General features: G+C 39.0%; 1 protein-coding gene across 5 annotated transcripts in view; it reads right to left on the bottom strand.

The window, feature by feature from the left end:
• Positions 1-15,671, bottom strand: part of NCOA7 (nuclear receptor coactivator 7) — an 84,942-nt gene that overhangs the window by 50,816 nt on the left and 18,455 nt on the right. For all 5 annotated transcript variants that reach the window (XM_069010836.1, XM_069010837.1, XM_069010834.1 and 2 more), the window contains one exon: positions 9,135-9,266. In XM_069010836.1, the coding sequence (XP_068866937.1) occupies positions 9,135-9,184 (50 nt within the window). In that variant the 5' untranslated portion in view covers positions 9,185-9,266. The remainder of the gene's footprint in view (positions 1-9,134; positions 9,267-15,671) is intronic.

Below are 15,671 nucleotides of genomic sequence, written 5' to 3' on the forward strand. Positions count from 1 at the left end.
CTGATTGAAACATGTGATTAACACCTTCAAGCCATTTATTTAAAGAAGCATTACTGAAAGCAAAAATCCATGACAGAAATGCACTGTTATGCCAAAACCATAACATAATTTAAACTAAGCTTACCAGTGATTGGCTAGCTGTTAAGCTTACACCTACTGAAACAAAAATAGCCAGTCAAGAAAAATAGTACCAAAAGCCTGAAGTTATTAGCAGTATATTAAGTGTTATACAAGACAAGTTCTCTGTGCCAGAAACTGCTGTCTCACAGGAAAATACTCAGTGTATTGAGACACCCAGAGAGCTGATTTACGGCTCATTTTCATTACAAAGGTTTTCCAGCATATGGACAACTATCTCTCCTCCCCAAATTCTTAACCACTTTTGCTGCTCTCCTTGGGATTTTGTCTCACATAAATCAACAGGAGGAATCCCACAGATCTCAGGGGAATAGCATGAGAGACTTAGAGCATAGCTAACATACATGCTCACATTTCAGATGATCCTAAGAAACACTCCTTGCCCTGACTACAGAGTAAAACAGAAAAAAACCACCACAAACCTCCACATACAAATCACCTCTGCATAATCAGATTGGCAGGAGCAGGGTGGAGTGGAAGAAATCCCTTCCAAACACAGTCTGGAAGCTGGATTAACGCTGAAGGCATGCGAGTTTACCAGAGGGAACCTAAAGCCACCAGGAATATCCTTACAGCATCTTACCCTGTTCAAAGCCTCAGAGCAAAGGAAAAAAAGCTTCATTTTCTTGGGAAGGAGGCAGGAGTGGGGAGCCCCATGCCCAGAGGCATGCAGCAAAAACTGCAGAACATGAAACTATTAGTTCAGATACACTGCAAGCAGACAGGTATCCAGTGTACCCACAGAGGATCCACAGTATTTCATCTCTTACCCACAAAATTCCCTTAGTTAGCTATATAATGCTTTTCAATCTTTCAGACGAGAGGGAAAAAACTGCCCCTTTCCAAAAGCATGTTCCTGCAAGTATCATTCATCCCTTTCCCTTTAAACATGCAGCACCATTACCAGAAATAGACTATACAATGTTAGCATGGCATATGCCAAAACCATACAGGCAAAAGCCCTGAATGAGGGCAGATACAAAGGCAGGCAATTTCATTTCTGAGCCAGAAACACCTTCCCTGAGGGTGCATGTCTAGCTTCTTATCAACCTGTGTTTTCTTCAATCCAGCAAACTCTGACATAGCTCACAATGCCGACTGTTCTCCTTCTCAAAATACTGTACAGCCCACTCCCTACTACCACGTGGTACAAAGCACAGGAGAACTGACCAGGACTGCTGCCAAAAGGAGGTAAGACAGTTGCTGTTTCTCACAGCATGAGCAGATGATGATGAACAGCACCACTAAAAAGTCAGTACCATTAGGCATCTTTTTAGGTGGCTGCTCCTGGAAGGCATCTTCATGCTGGAGCAGCTCAGTGATGACAGCTCGGTCATCCGTAAGAGACATGGCAAAACCAGAAGGCTGAGTGGGACCATCTCCTTTCAGTAGCATCTTACACAACATCACCTTAAATTTGACTGTATTATGCTACATTTCCACTAGTGTTTAAGCTGGACTTAATTTTAAAACAGTTCACTGGGGTTAAGCAGATTTTTATGCAGTAGATACATAAAGCACCTAAGAAGAGAAGGGAACACATGCCTGGGAGGCTGAAAGGACAAGACTGTACCTGCAGACACTACAGAAACAAAGCAATTTAAAACTGTAATTATACCAGATACAGTAAGAAGTCTGTATCTCACCTATCCAGAAAGCCATCTTGTGAAGCTTACAAATTTTATAATCTTTAAGATATGTCTTTAAATCCAAGAGCGAATAGGTCAATGGCATGGCGCACCAGGAACATCCAGTACACCCCTCAGTGCCCAGCATTCCCAGCTGTAGGCCACGGGGAAGGGAAGTAGAGGAAGACAAATTACATTGCAACTATGTTAATAGCAACTCTTATCAAAACTGCACAGATGTCTACATCAAAAGGCCCATCGTGTAACTATTTATGTTCTATAAAGGAGGCTAAATAAGTTTCTTTTTAAAGGCTGATAAGAGACACCCAAAGGTCCCTTTGGGAAAAGCAAATATAAGGTCATTGCATGCTTCTGTCTAACAATCCAACCTTACAAGAATCTTGCAAAGTGAAAAATTGTGACATTACTGGTGTGACACAGACAGTACATTTGAAGATTAAATAAATTCTTTTCTCTGCACAGTCTGTGATACAGCTCTCAAAGAAATCAAGAACATCACACAACTCCACCTTTCTTCCCTGTCTTAAAAAAAGCCTCTTCAGACAGAGGCCACACTGTTACCCAAGTCTCACTTCACATGCAGAGGGAAGTGAATGGGTGAAGAGGTTAACCATGCTTCCTGTCTTACACAAGCTTTGTATCTCCATAAACAGCAGTTCTAGTACTGGAAAATTTTAAAGAAGCCTGAGGAAAGCCTTGGGGCCCCATTAAATACTTTCACTAACTCTGTTACCAGTAACAAAATTCTTCTTCAATCCTAAATGACTCCACTACTCTTGAGGGTGAAAGCATTGAAAAGAACCGAGACTACAGAAACCACTAGCTTGTTTATGTTTCCCAGAGGAAGCACTCACATTGGGAATAATTCTGTGATTTAAAGACTAAACAGAAAATGGTGATTCATGCTCTTTTGCGGAGTTCTATCCTGCACCACAGAATTACAAGACTGCTAACACAGAAACCTCAGAATCCAGAAAGCAACTCCAATGTGAGATGAGGAAACAGTTCCCAAGATAAACAGCTGTTCAACTTTTCCCATGCAACATTTCAGAAAAAGCAGGTTCAATTTCCCTCCCAACTCTCATTTTCCAGATTTACACTTATGATAAAAAGAAAACTTTATATAAATATACATACACACACTAAAAGGTTTGTGAGCAATGAATAGCAAGCGTCTCTCAAGCATCTGAAGGACCTGACCAATCTCCCAAAGCTCCACCCAAAAGTTCCTAATGATGCTTTCTGTGAAATTCTAGACATTTTTAAATGTCTTACACCATGACAGTTACAAAGGGCAGCTAAAATACTGACCTACAGTGCAGCAGGCAGAAAATCTGCTAAAAACATTGAAACCCCTCAAGTATAATTACCTGGAAGGTCAATCATAATATTGTGTATTTCAAAAAATATTTTATGGCCTTTTTCAGCTATCCACCATAGCAAATCAACTATCCTGCACACACACACACCCTAAATAACAGAGCAAATAATAACCATTGCACCCCATAAATCTGAAGTAGTGATATATTCAGCCTTTTCTTACAAAACAGAATGCCTCAGGCATACATGCTATTGCCTGAAACAATGTGAGTAAAATGCAATACTGTTATTCAGTTTCAGTAACAGAATTATGAGGTGATGTTTATATATCTGGAAGCTGAGTTAAGATATTTTCATTGTACAGATGAACTGAAATGATGTATTATTTCCTAGAGTCATTTAAAAAATATTTAAGCATCTCCAGGATCTTGGCTTGACTATTCTTCACACCCAAGATAAACTTCCATGACGGTTTGTTTTAAAAACAATGTGTGGAAAACTTTTCCTCCTAAAAGCAAAAAAAAAATTATGGGTGCTACAAGAAACCTGAATTAACATCAACACATTGGCTCAGCACAGTAAGAACAATTGCAAGAGGGCAACTGCTGGAAAAATAGTGAGCTGAGGAGCACACAAACACTAGAAGTCTGTTACATGGCTATAATGAGTCTGACCAACAAGAACCGCACCCAACAGAAAAACTTATGAAAGGGTCTCACATATAGGAGATGCCTCCAAGAAAGTATCTTTGTGCATATATTTCTTATCTAGGTTTTCCTCTGTCCTAGCCACCACTGATACCCTCTTTCCACATAGTCCCTCTGTGCTATGTGTGTTTTTCTTATTTTATCATCTTACTATGTCTTAATAGCCACAAGAATAAAAAATATGAAGTGCACAATTACTGAATATGGGAGAAAACCAGAAGACAGAAAAAGTCCAAATGAGATGCTCATAAATCTGATAGCTTGCAATATGCAAAAGACTGACCAAAGGAATGACCACAGCATGTCAGACCAAGGGTCTGTGCAAGGCAACATCCTGCCTCCAACAGCTGCCAAGAGCAGGGATCAGGGAAAAACCATAACAACATGACAAGTACTTATAATGCTTTCCCCAGCTAAGCTTTCCAGACTCTAGCTGTTTATAGCTCAGTAGCTATGTACCAGTGATTCCTACTGTGGGAATTGTGAATACTTAAAAGGAAAGCTAAGGTTAGGTCATAGTCAACTATGTGACTGAAGAGCTGTACACCACTTGTTGTATGGTTTTATTCATTTTTAAGCATTAAAAATAATTAGAAGGGGGAAAAAGCTGTAAATTGGAGCTGGTAACAAGTAAACAACAACTGCAGTAAACACTCATATATTTTTTAAATCTTGGGTTTAATGTACAAACCTTCATCTGTATGGATGTAAATTTAGTTATCTAAGCCAAGAATCTAACTTAAAATGTGCTGTGAATTCCTTTATTTCCCTTAGATCTTGACATCATAAGGAAACAGGAGGTGAGCATCAAGTTATACAACTGGCTTCAGGTTCTGTCAAAGTACTAGCAATCTGGAGCTAAAGGGAGCCTCTGCCTACTGGGATGGCCTTTGAAGCATGTCCTAGACATTTATGTAGTTTTCTCAAAAGTGTGACGGTAGTAAGACAAATGTAAATGCAATAAACACAAAAGCACCCAAATCCCAGTGAGAATATTTTCCCTAATACAAGTGCTTCATCTTTAGCTTCAGAAATCTGGCTCTCAATGGTAACCAAAAAGAAACTGAAAACTAGAATTCGTAATTCCCCTGGAAACTATTAAGAAATCACTCAATGTAAGTATCGTTTTTACAGTTCATCTCCACACAGATTCTTCAGATTAAGGTCACCACAAGTTGAAGACATAACAATTAATAAAATGAATGTAAGTATTTTGGTCAACTTGTTGAAAAGCAGCATTTTTTCAAATAAAGCATGCTTACTTGTTTTCTCTGCTAAGACAGTAGTAGACAGCTACTTGACACAGGATTGTACAAAGCAGGGAAAATGCTCAGTAACTTGCTGTGATGAATGCTGAGACACAGAAAACTTGAAACTGAAACAGCCCCTTTTGTCATCCTTTCAAAAAACTATTCAAACTCTTCCCTTATGATTTCTCATCTCCTTTAACTGCTTTTCCAAAGATATCCAGCATCACACAATAGCACAAGCAAATCAATTCCAGTTTCAAGCTATACATTCAGCTTTCCAGACTACCAATTTACACCCAAGGCAATTCTTTCTGTGTGATTCACAACACTCATTTTGGTAGTTTCTTTCTAAATTAAGCTAAAATTTTAATGGCTATTCATTTTATGAGGTGAAATACCCCTGAAATCAAGCCTACACAACGGGCAAGAGAAAACAGAGAGGCTCTCCATTCTTTAAGGTGAGAGGGAAGATGCACAGGCAGAGGGAAATAGGAAGTTGTACCCAGGTTCACGGGCACATAATCACAATAAAAAGCACCAAATGTCACAGTAGAGTCAATATACATAGATGTGCCACTGTACATCCATTACACTGTGCCATCTGTTTTTGGACTTGCTGAATACCAGCACAGATATTGGTACGTTCAGGAGCCAGTGACACAGAAGGCAACAGAAAAACCTAAAAACGTGGTTGGGAAAATAAGGCAAGAAAACTTAACTACACAGAATAGTCTTTAAGTGGGAGTAACAGTTAAATAAGGACTTATTGCATAAGAGAAATTTATGCTCACATGTTACTCTTATACTTTCACTTCTTGCCTGTTAAACTCCCACGAGACGTAACATCTTACCTACACAAGAAATCTCTTTAAAAAGCTTTGAAGACATTTCTATTTTGTTTGAAAAAAATCACTTTTTTCGTTTCCTGACAACTAAGGCAAAAAACAAGCCCTTTACCACAAAACAGAGTGGGTAAAGTTGCATTTTGTAAGAAGCAAAAATGGATGGGGAGGGTTTTATTTCAGCTTCACTTGCCACAGGGAGGGGGAAAGACCTGGGAAAACTGAGGCACTTAGACCATAACTATGTGTAGTGGAAAGATATAATGGCTGAGTGGGTCTCTTCTACAGAGCAATTTCAAATATTTTAAAGGATGAATATGTAAACAACAATAAATTTGGGGGACAGAGATGCAGAAAATTTCATGTTCATCTTGATCTTGCAATTCAAGAGCTGGTTTGTCTGCACATATTTTGGGATTTTCAAGCTAACACTTCCAACAATTGCAAGCATAATCACTCAGACACTGGGCCCCACCCCTACCAAAAGCTGCCCAGGAAGCACCAAGATTACATTACCCTGAAGACCAAAAGCCAGCTTCTGATAGGAAGTCAGACACTTTGAGATGCTGGCAGGCCAGCAAGGGAACTGTTTGTCCCACTGCTCATGTTCACATGTTCCCCAGCTCTGCCAACACAGAACTTGGGTTTCTGTTAGCAGAAGCTTAAGAGAAAAAGTATAATCTCCCATTTTTCAGCTAATGCTTTTCACCTTGTTAACATAATAATAACCTTTCCCATCACGTTAAAGAGCGAGATTTTCTATTAAAATTTGTGTATTTTCATTTGCAGGTACTTAGTGGACTATATTAAATATTTTATTCCACCAGCATTGAATATAAACATTTTCCCCTTTATAACCAGGACATAAGCAAAAGGGATCCTTCTTCTCAGCCCTGAGGGGAGTCCTTTTCCCCACCCTTCTGATAAGAAGCACAGATTTTCCTCCTGCTGGCAAAAAGTCTAATCCATGTCCTGTTCTCTTCCTTAGTAAATAGCAGAGTCTTCTCCCATGAACATCTGATCACAGGCAAAAACAACAAGATTAAAGTAAAGGTGAGGTAAAGAGTATTTGCTTCAGGAGAATGTTTACTCTACATAAATTTAGATATTGTAAATACTACTCTTATCTTAGACTCACAAAACATAACAGTAATAATACAGGGAAAAATACAATAATGGAAGTACAGAGGTGCACGTGATTGGGAACCAGCTAAGGTTGCTCTTAGCTTAATAAATATGAGCCTAAGCTGGCATGAAAAGCAGCATGTTTGAAGCAGCACGCTAAAGTGTATGAGAGCCAGAACTTACCAAACGGGGGTGCTTAAATTTAAGGACAGAACAACCTTCCACAAATTCCAAGGTACAAAACATCCCAAACTGGTAGCAACACCAAAGCATGCACCTGACGAAATTACCTGTGTCTCAATATGAGGAACCTAATCTGGTAACTTCTGTGTCAAGTCAAAATTTTTAAAAGTTTAAAAAAACCCAGGGACACTGTCGGAACTGTCTGTACTAAAGGCAATATAATCTGCCTATTATTTTCAGGTATTCATATGACATTTATATGGGTCATCATGCAAAGCATTTACACCGTTCATCTGCAAGATCCTGTGGCACCTGTTTACTGTAGGAAGCGTGCTACACTCAGGATGCTAAATGTAAATGCAGTTCTGCTTCTGTCCCTGTCTGCACACACAGACAATGTACAGGAAGGAAAGCTGGGCATGACACCTACTGACAGACTTCAGCTTCTATTAACACATGACCTGAGGGTCTGCATGCACATTCTTGTAAAAATCATCCATGGCTTTGCTTAGAGTGAGGACTTCACATAAGGGCCTGCAATATATATAAAAAAAAAGATGAAAGCTGGGAGGGAAAAGATAGGTGATCCCCCCAAAACTACATAGCAGCTAGGTGCTAGAACTATGAATTGATTTCAGATGTTTTTGAACCTGGCTAAATGTCCTATGCCCCTGTGAATTTTTAAAAGAAAACACTCACAAGATGACACAGAAAAGCAGATTAAATACAATTGTCAAGGATTTCCCTGAAAGCCTCTTGAGGCTTTCCACTTGTTTAGCAGACAGCACTTAGAAAGAACACAAAACATTCTCAATACTAAAGCGTCTTACTCAGACATCTGTCTCAAAGCCTGAGTCTTCTTTAACACAAAATTACTTGTTCCTTAATACAATCCTTTAGCTACTTCTGCTTTATCCTTCATAATGCCCCCTCTGTTTTAGGTGCCATTATCCACTTCCCCTTCTCAGAATCCCAAACTGCAACATTCTGCCAACATCAACATAACTGCATTTCTCCAAATGGAAAGCAAGTCACCAGACATCAACACATGACCAAAACTTCCTCCAGTCTTTAGCCACCCTTACAGAGAACCTGAAGAGCAATAAAGAAGCAGCAACTTTTCCCTACACTACTTCTAAATGTTGTGACAGGCATGTCTCTAGATGTCTGTAATGCACTTAGTTTCCAGTTATTTAGTACTGAGTGGAGAGAGGATGCAATTCTCCTGTTCAACAGAACAGAAAAGAAAACATCCTTGAGGCAAAGATGTTTTTTAAACCCATTTCCTATCCCCTCCCAAGAGTAAGTGAGCTTTGGTTCTTCTTGTACATCAGAACTCAGAGATGATTAGAGATCTGCTAAATTAACAAAGACAAGTTATTAGGAAAGCAATATCACTTATTTCTTAAAAATCACCAATCATTAATTCCAAGTGATAAAAATGATTGACTGAAAAAACATTGCTTTTATTTACAAAGATGATATGGTTTAGCCAGCTTATCCTTTCGCAGCTAGTCTTACCCTATGAGATAACACTACGTAATCTGTGCTTTATTTGAAATCAAATAAACTTCAAGTTTAAACACACATATGTTTCAGATATGCCTTGTTTTCATCAACACTGTCCAGGAAGTCGATGCCAGAAGCCCGAATGCAGTGCAATTTGTAACTGAGTGCCCAAGAACAGTTTAATATCACAAATTAGAATTATAATTCAAGTCTCCTCTACTACCCAAAAGAAAAAAATCACCATTCCAATATCAGGGATACAGCAATGAAAGCACCTTCTGGAAACATACTGCAGCATGGGTTTCATTTTTATACATACTTGAAAAATCATAAAGCCTTGTGAAAAAGGCAGAATAAGGAGTTCTTTCAGGAGTATTTTAATGAACATTGAAATAAGCCCTGTAAGCTTACCGAGCAAAATAGCCTTGTCGCCGTTCCTTCTTCTCTTCCTTGGTCTCCATTATTTACAGTCAAATGGGCAAGGTGAGCAGCCAAGTGCGATGCTCTTTTTCCCGTCAGTACTTCATATCCAGGCAGAGTCTCCTGTATATAACAGTTAAAAACAGAAGTTCATAAATCAACATGTCAACAACACCTACAAAACCCAACAGGTTGTGGAAATACAACTGACCCAGTGACAAAGCAAAGTAAAACTTTAACCAGTGCTTGCTGTGCTATCCACTTAGCATACAATGAGACAAACCAATAAATGCACTCAGGCCAGTTTCTCAGCAGTGGAAAAGACATTTTGCAAAGCAGGTAACCCAAAGAGCAGCATCAAGTTTTAAAACTCTGGAAAGATTAAACTACTTTCAAGTTTATACCAAAAAATCTTCCAGGTCTCATGTGTTTCCTAGACAGGCAGATCAAGAGAAGCTTTGGAAATACATAATACAAACAGTAAAACCAGTAAGACACACAATGCTCACTTTGAATTTAAATTACTAAAAATACTATAAAATTGTGAGAGATCTGAAAGTTTTAAAACAATGTAAAGGAAAAAAGAGTGATCTACATTCTATACAAGGTTTGATTGTTGCGACCAATGTACAAGTTGAAACAACCATAGAGGGAGAAACAAGATGGACCTCTGGTTCTCCAGATGAAGTGTAATCACCTTGAGATAGGCAGGACAAGGGACGGTTATCTAGAAGTTTAAAAAAAAAAAAAAAAAAAAAAAAAGGAGACCAGTAATACTGGTTTTCAACACGAAAACCAGCACCTCTTGGCAGAATGCTGTACCAAGGCACCTGGAAACCAGGACCTGAGAATTTCTGAACTGCTTTGTAATTACTGTAATTAACAACATCCCACATCAACTGCTGTCCAAGACCCCTGCCAAGATGTTTTATCATTTTCCGCTCCTCAATATACATTTAACCTACCCTGATGGCTTGTGCACAAGCACAAAATAAGTTAACTTTTGAGTTTTTTATCAGTATTTCAGAATAAACTCAAACTACTAAACATTTTAGTCTAATGGGCTGTATAATAAAGAAATTATGATTCATAGCAAAAGAAGAAAAATTCCTCTGGGACCTAATCAGTTCCCATTATTTTCCCCTGCATTAAAAGATCACAAGCTACAAACTGCCAGATGTCAACAAAAGAGATGATGCAGCAAAGACAGACTAATCTATTTGAAAAGCCCAAGAACAAATGACACTAGATTCTACTAGAAATGCTTGCCACAATTTTCTCTCATTATTGATGATCAGTCCAGAGCATATGAAGCCCATTACTTCAAAATGCACTTTTTCTTACTCATTACTTTTGAATACATCCAGTGCATCAAAAAGAATCAAGTTGCTCTCATTTTCACACATCAGGTAGTCTTACAGTAATGGGTACTCTTTAACTGGCAGATATCTGACATCTTTACCTTTATGAAGGGAATACTATTTTATGTCTGCAAGATAACGCATGATGCAGTCTTCACCTGGTCACAGAAACCTACATGACAGTAGCATAACAGCAGCACCAGAACAAATTGGCCTGCTCAGATGTTCAGTCTGTATGAAGATACCACAAACTTCCTGAGCATTCTGATGCATCTCTATCTTCCCTGTTGGGGCAGGTTCTTAGATCTTCAGAGGATCAAAACTGGTGGCTTCATTAGCACTGCCTTTAAGTTACAGTAAGTCTTTCAAAGTACAACTACACCCTCCACAGTGAATTACAAAAACAGTTCAAAGAAAGAGGAACCACTTTTCCCCCTTCAGCTGCTTTGCCTTCACTACACTGTGATGTGGCATGAGGGCACTGAGAGGCCAGAGCTGAGTCTCACACTGAGACCAAGAACTATTAAATAACCCCAAAGCATCAATATAGTACTAAGCCCATGACCACAATGACAGCAGGACCGAAGGGAATGAGAAGAGGGAAGAGTCCCTCACCTCACTGAAACAAGGTCAGCTGGGATGAACAGAGGCAAGACAGATCTGTCCTCACTGCCTAATCCCACGCAAGAGTCAGTGGTATGCTCTTTCCATTTATTCTCTTCCCCTCCCATCATCTAACATCCCCAGCCAGGGAAGTCACTGGCCTGCTCCAGGCTGGCAGACAAAGGGAGCACTACTACCCAGGGAGCCAGGAGGAGAAACCCCTGCCTGCCCTCATCCCTGTCAGGCTCAGTGCCGGAGCAGCCACCCCCTGCTCCAGCAAAAAGGGGCACAAAAAAGGAGAGAGGAGGTCAAGCCTGGACCTAACCACAGATGCTACAGGAGGTGCCAGTGCCAAACCAGGGAGGCACTGCTCAGCTCCTCAAGAGTGAGGTCTGCTGTCTGCCTTCCTCAGTGCTAAACAAAGCCAGCAATGGCAACATGGGTATGGAGCCTGTTCTTCTCACATCAAACGCAATTCCAAGTCCTTTTACAGGGTGAGGAGGAATAAATCAAGAATTTTTTAAAATTAAGTAATTATATTCATAACAGATGGGCACCCAGAAAATTGGAATGCTAATCACAGACCAGACACATCAAAGACATTCAGGCAATTTTTTTCTTTTGCTAATAAAAATATACAGTAATATAATATCCAGTCACCAATTAGAGTAAATTTTCATAATAGAATAATTTAATGTCAGATTCCACCCTGTTGACTTAAAACTTACTTAGTTTACCTTCTTAGAAGAAACAACGGTGCTGTTCTAGAGAGGCATATTAAAGTCTTAAAATTATACTTTGAAAACATAGTACTAGAAATAGCAAACTGATTAGGAAGGCTGACTTCTTAAGTTCTGAGTTTATCTGTGTTGTTGGGAATTTTGTACTAGTTGCCCTAAAGGGAAAAAAAAAGAGAAAGCCTGACAGCTAGAAGGAACATAGCACAGACTGCAGTAATTGCTACAGAAAACTAGTATTTAGTATTTCTGAGAGGTCCTTTTCAATTTTTAGTTTTTTAAGTCGTAACAGCACAAAACCCACATGTACTTTATAGGTTGTAACTGACATTTTAAAGTTACATCAAAAAAGGCAAACCTACTCCACACTTCTTCCCTATCTGTCCTTTGATATCTTACAAGAAAAAAGTCCAAGGTATTCTTTATTACCTGCTTAAAACATTTTTGAGGATATATGGGTAAAATGAATCTTGGTTTCCTGGCAGCTCATTTCTAATACAGACAAATACTGAATGAGCAAACTATTAAAAATGTACATATTTGGGGGATATTTATATGCTGAGAAACGGACACCTTACTCATATATCATGAGTTCAGTCCAAACTCAAATGATGACAAAGCTGATTTTATATAAATTTCAGGCTCAGTTTAACACATTCTACACACTGAAACAGAAGTAGACTATGAAAAACTTATATTACATGTCTACAGCAATGCTAATTCTTTAATTAGGCATTTTCAAGGTAAACCTGATGACCAAACAATGCATTTCATTAAGGAGCCTGTTAAAAATTTGCCACTCTCCAAATTCAGCCAGTTACATAAAGAAAATAGTTACATAAAGAAAATAACAAAACATACATAAAAATATACTCTTCTTTCTGATTTTAGTCCTATTGCTCTGGATACTTTAATTTGTATTTACTCATTTCTGGATACTTGCTTTGTCTATCTAGTCTTGCTAGCAGGGAGTTTTGGGGATGTTACTGAAAACTTGTAATTAGGAGGGGAATGCTCCAGCGAGGCCACAAATGGGAAAAAAAAGCTTTTAAAATATAATAATCACAGGAACAGAGTGAACTCCTGGCCATGGATACCCACACCACTTCAGTTGTCACCATGCTTCCAAGACCTCCAGAACCTGCTTCCAGGTCCTGCTGTTCTCCCTGCAACCTGGCAGTGCAGGACAGCAGCTTCCTGCACTGGTACATTCCAAGTAGCAGCAGAAGATGCTCTAAGTGCAAAGATAAACAAAGGGCAGTGGAACATCAAAAATAAGTTAGTATGTGAATAGAACATCCTTTAAAGACTTTGATAAATTTACCAATTTATCAAAATTATTTTTTCTCCCTTTTCCTTCCCTTCTCATGCATGAAGAATAATGTACCTTGCTACTTGCAGTTTAAGTAGTTCACATTTTCATGAAACAAGAAAAAGTCCTGCTTGCTGTGCTCAGGGGTAAGCCCCCAGAAATTCTGTCTTCTGGCTCTAAAGCATCAACAAGCAATCCTTCAGTTGTGGGCATTATTTTCCAAAACCATGCACATGAACAACAGTACATATAACAGCACAGCAATGCAGAAGCCAAGGATTATTTTTAGAACATTCAGTGGACTTGATAGCTTGTCTCTGGCCATCTGTACCCACTGTAAGTCCTGGAAAAACATGCAGAGAAAAAGAAACATTCAAGATCATGCAATTCTCTAGACATATTTTTCATGATCCTGTAGAGTCAATATCTCTCAACCTTTCACAAGGTAAGAAAATTATATAATTCCCTGCTTTGCATATGGGGAGCTGAACTGTAAGAATTGCCTCCACATGCTCAAATGAGAGCAGAAGAACAACAGGTGCAAGTATCCTCCCAGTAGCTTTAATCCACCAGCCTCAATAACCTGCAGCAATGAGAACACGGGAGGAGACTACTTTGACAAGGAGATAGTTATTATTTTCTGTGAAATTTAAACTGACTAACTTTGGAAACCAATAGCACAGTCTCAATTTCATCTGGCTCTGCAGGTATATACATAGGAATTACAGCTCAGATCCACAGAAGAAAATAAAAAGCCTAACTCCTCTGAGGATCTAGGCTCACTCGGCTCCTTCAGCATGTATGTAAAAAAAAAATTAACTGACTTCAGAAAAACCAAGTCAAGGGTAGTGTATTCCAAATCTCAGCAGGAGCCTCATGATGCAAGAGACAGTGACAACAATCACACTGTGAACAACAAGCAGGAAGGTGAGAGGTCCAAGCACAAATTTTCCAGTTAGGAAGGCAGAGCAGATTAAGGCACAAGACTCTCAGTGGGACAGCCAAGCGGACATGGCCACAGCAAGGATGCAGCAGGGAGACCCCAGTGTGCTGAGGGAACAGGATGCTGCCCAGACACGCCACGCAGCTCTCATCTGCTCTCTGGTACAGTGTCCCACACAACAGTAATTTTTTACTTTTACTTCTCTATGATACCTCTGCCCCTGAGACTAAAAACACCACACACATCTGTTCACAGCACTGCATGCTTCCTATCACCTGCAGAATTCAAAACTGGTCATACACAGATGTGAAGCATTACTAATGATCTGCCTTAGATCTGCAACTCTGCAACTGAGTGTCTTCTTCTTACGAATAACAAGCCTTCTGGGTACATGTGCCAATTCTGACCCCTAAAAGATGCAGCACGAGAGATGACAAGGGTTACACCAATAAGCCAGTACTAAGACCAAAAAAAAGAAAAGATATGTTTGTAGTACTTCAAGAGCAATAATAAAAATATCTATCACGTTGTAAGAGTAAGCAATTGTAGAACAAATCACAGATAGAAGGGAAGGAGTTTCAGCGTATTAGATCTGAAATTGAACCCTTGGGGGTTGCTAGTTGCGCCCCTGATGAGCCCAATGCAGTTACCAGAGCACTGTGCAGATGCAAATAAATAAAAACACACACCACATAAGGCAACAGAAATGGTTTAACACAGGAGACATTTTAAAATATTTGCTACTGGTTGTATAAATGCCTATTATTAAGCTTCACAAGCCAAAACACTAATAATCACTCTTGCATTCATTTCCATAGACCTCCCATTTTTAAAACCAGGAAGGTGAATGCACACTTGCACTTTATGAGAAACACTAAACTTCGCAGCATTAATGCCTCACTGACTGGAGTAACCAGGTTGAGTTCTACTGCTTTTTGGTTCTGCTAGTATATTTTACTTGGTGTAGAGTAACAGAAATGCAAAGCCAGCAAAGAGAAGAGAGTAAGCTACAACTTTTTTTACTCTTTTCTTTAGGAAGAATGACCTAGGAAAAAATGAGATTGGAAGCTTTCAGAAAAGTATGTAGCACGAGGAAGTAAAACACAGCACAGACTTAATACATTCATTAGAGTGGACAAAAAATTGTTTATTATAAAGCTATCTGAAATATGGAATTATTTTAATACAATTACATAGTTACATTATTATGATGTAAAGTGTACAGATATTTCTAAAACATGAATAAGCTTTATAAAGAAGTTCCAGTCCATTACACATAATTGGAGGGTGCTAAACTAACCCAGGAGAGCTACTCCACCTGAGGTTCACTCGACCCTTGCTTGGTGAATAAACCCTCTTTATGCCTTCAATCTTTGAAGTATTATGCCTCCCACGTTTCTTGTGACAAGGGTGCACTCTTAAAATCCACAAATAAAAATACAAAAATTAAGAGACTGAAAATAAATGTGTAAGCAGAAGCAATTTCTAGACTTCTTGTTCATATTAAACACAGAACAGTCAAAATTTCTGTGTCTCCAAATAGAGAGAAACAAAGAGATTCAACGTGGCTAT

This window comes from Aphelocoma coerulescens, chromosome 3 (genome assembly GCF_041296385.1).
Source record: "Aphelocoma coerulescens isolate FSJ_1873_10779 chromosome 3, UR_Acoe_1.0, whole genome shotgun sequence".
Classification (NCBI taxonomy): domain Eukaryota; kingdom Metazoa; phylum Chordata; class Aves; order Passeriformes; family Corvidae; genus Aphelocoma; species Aphelocoma coerulescens.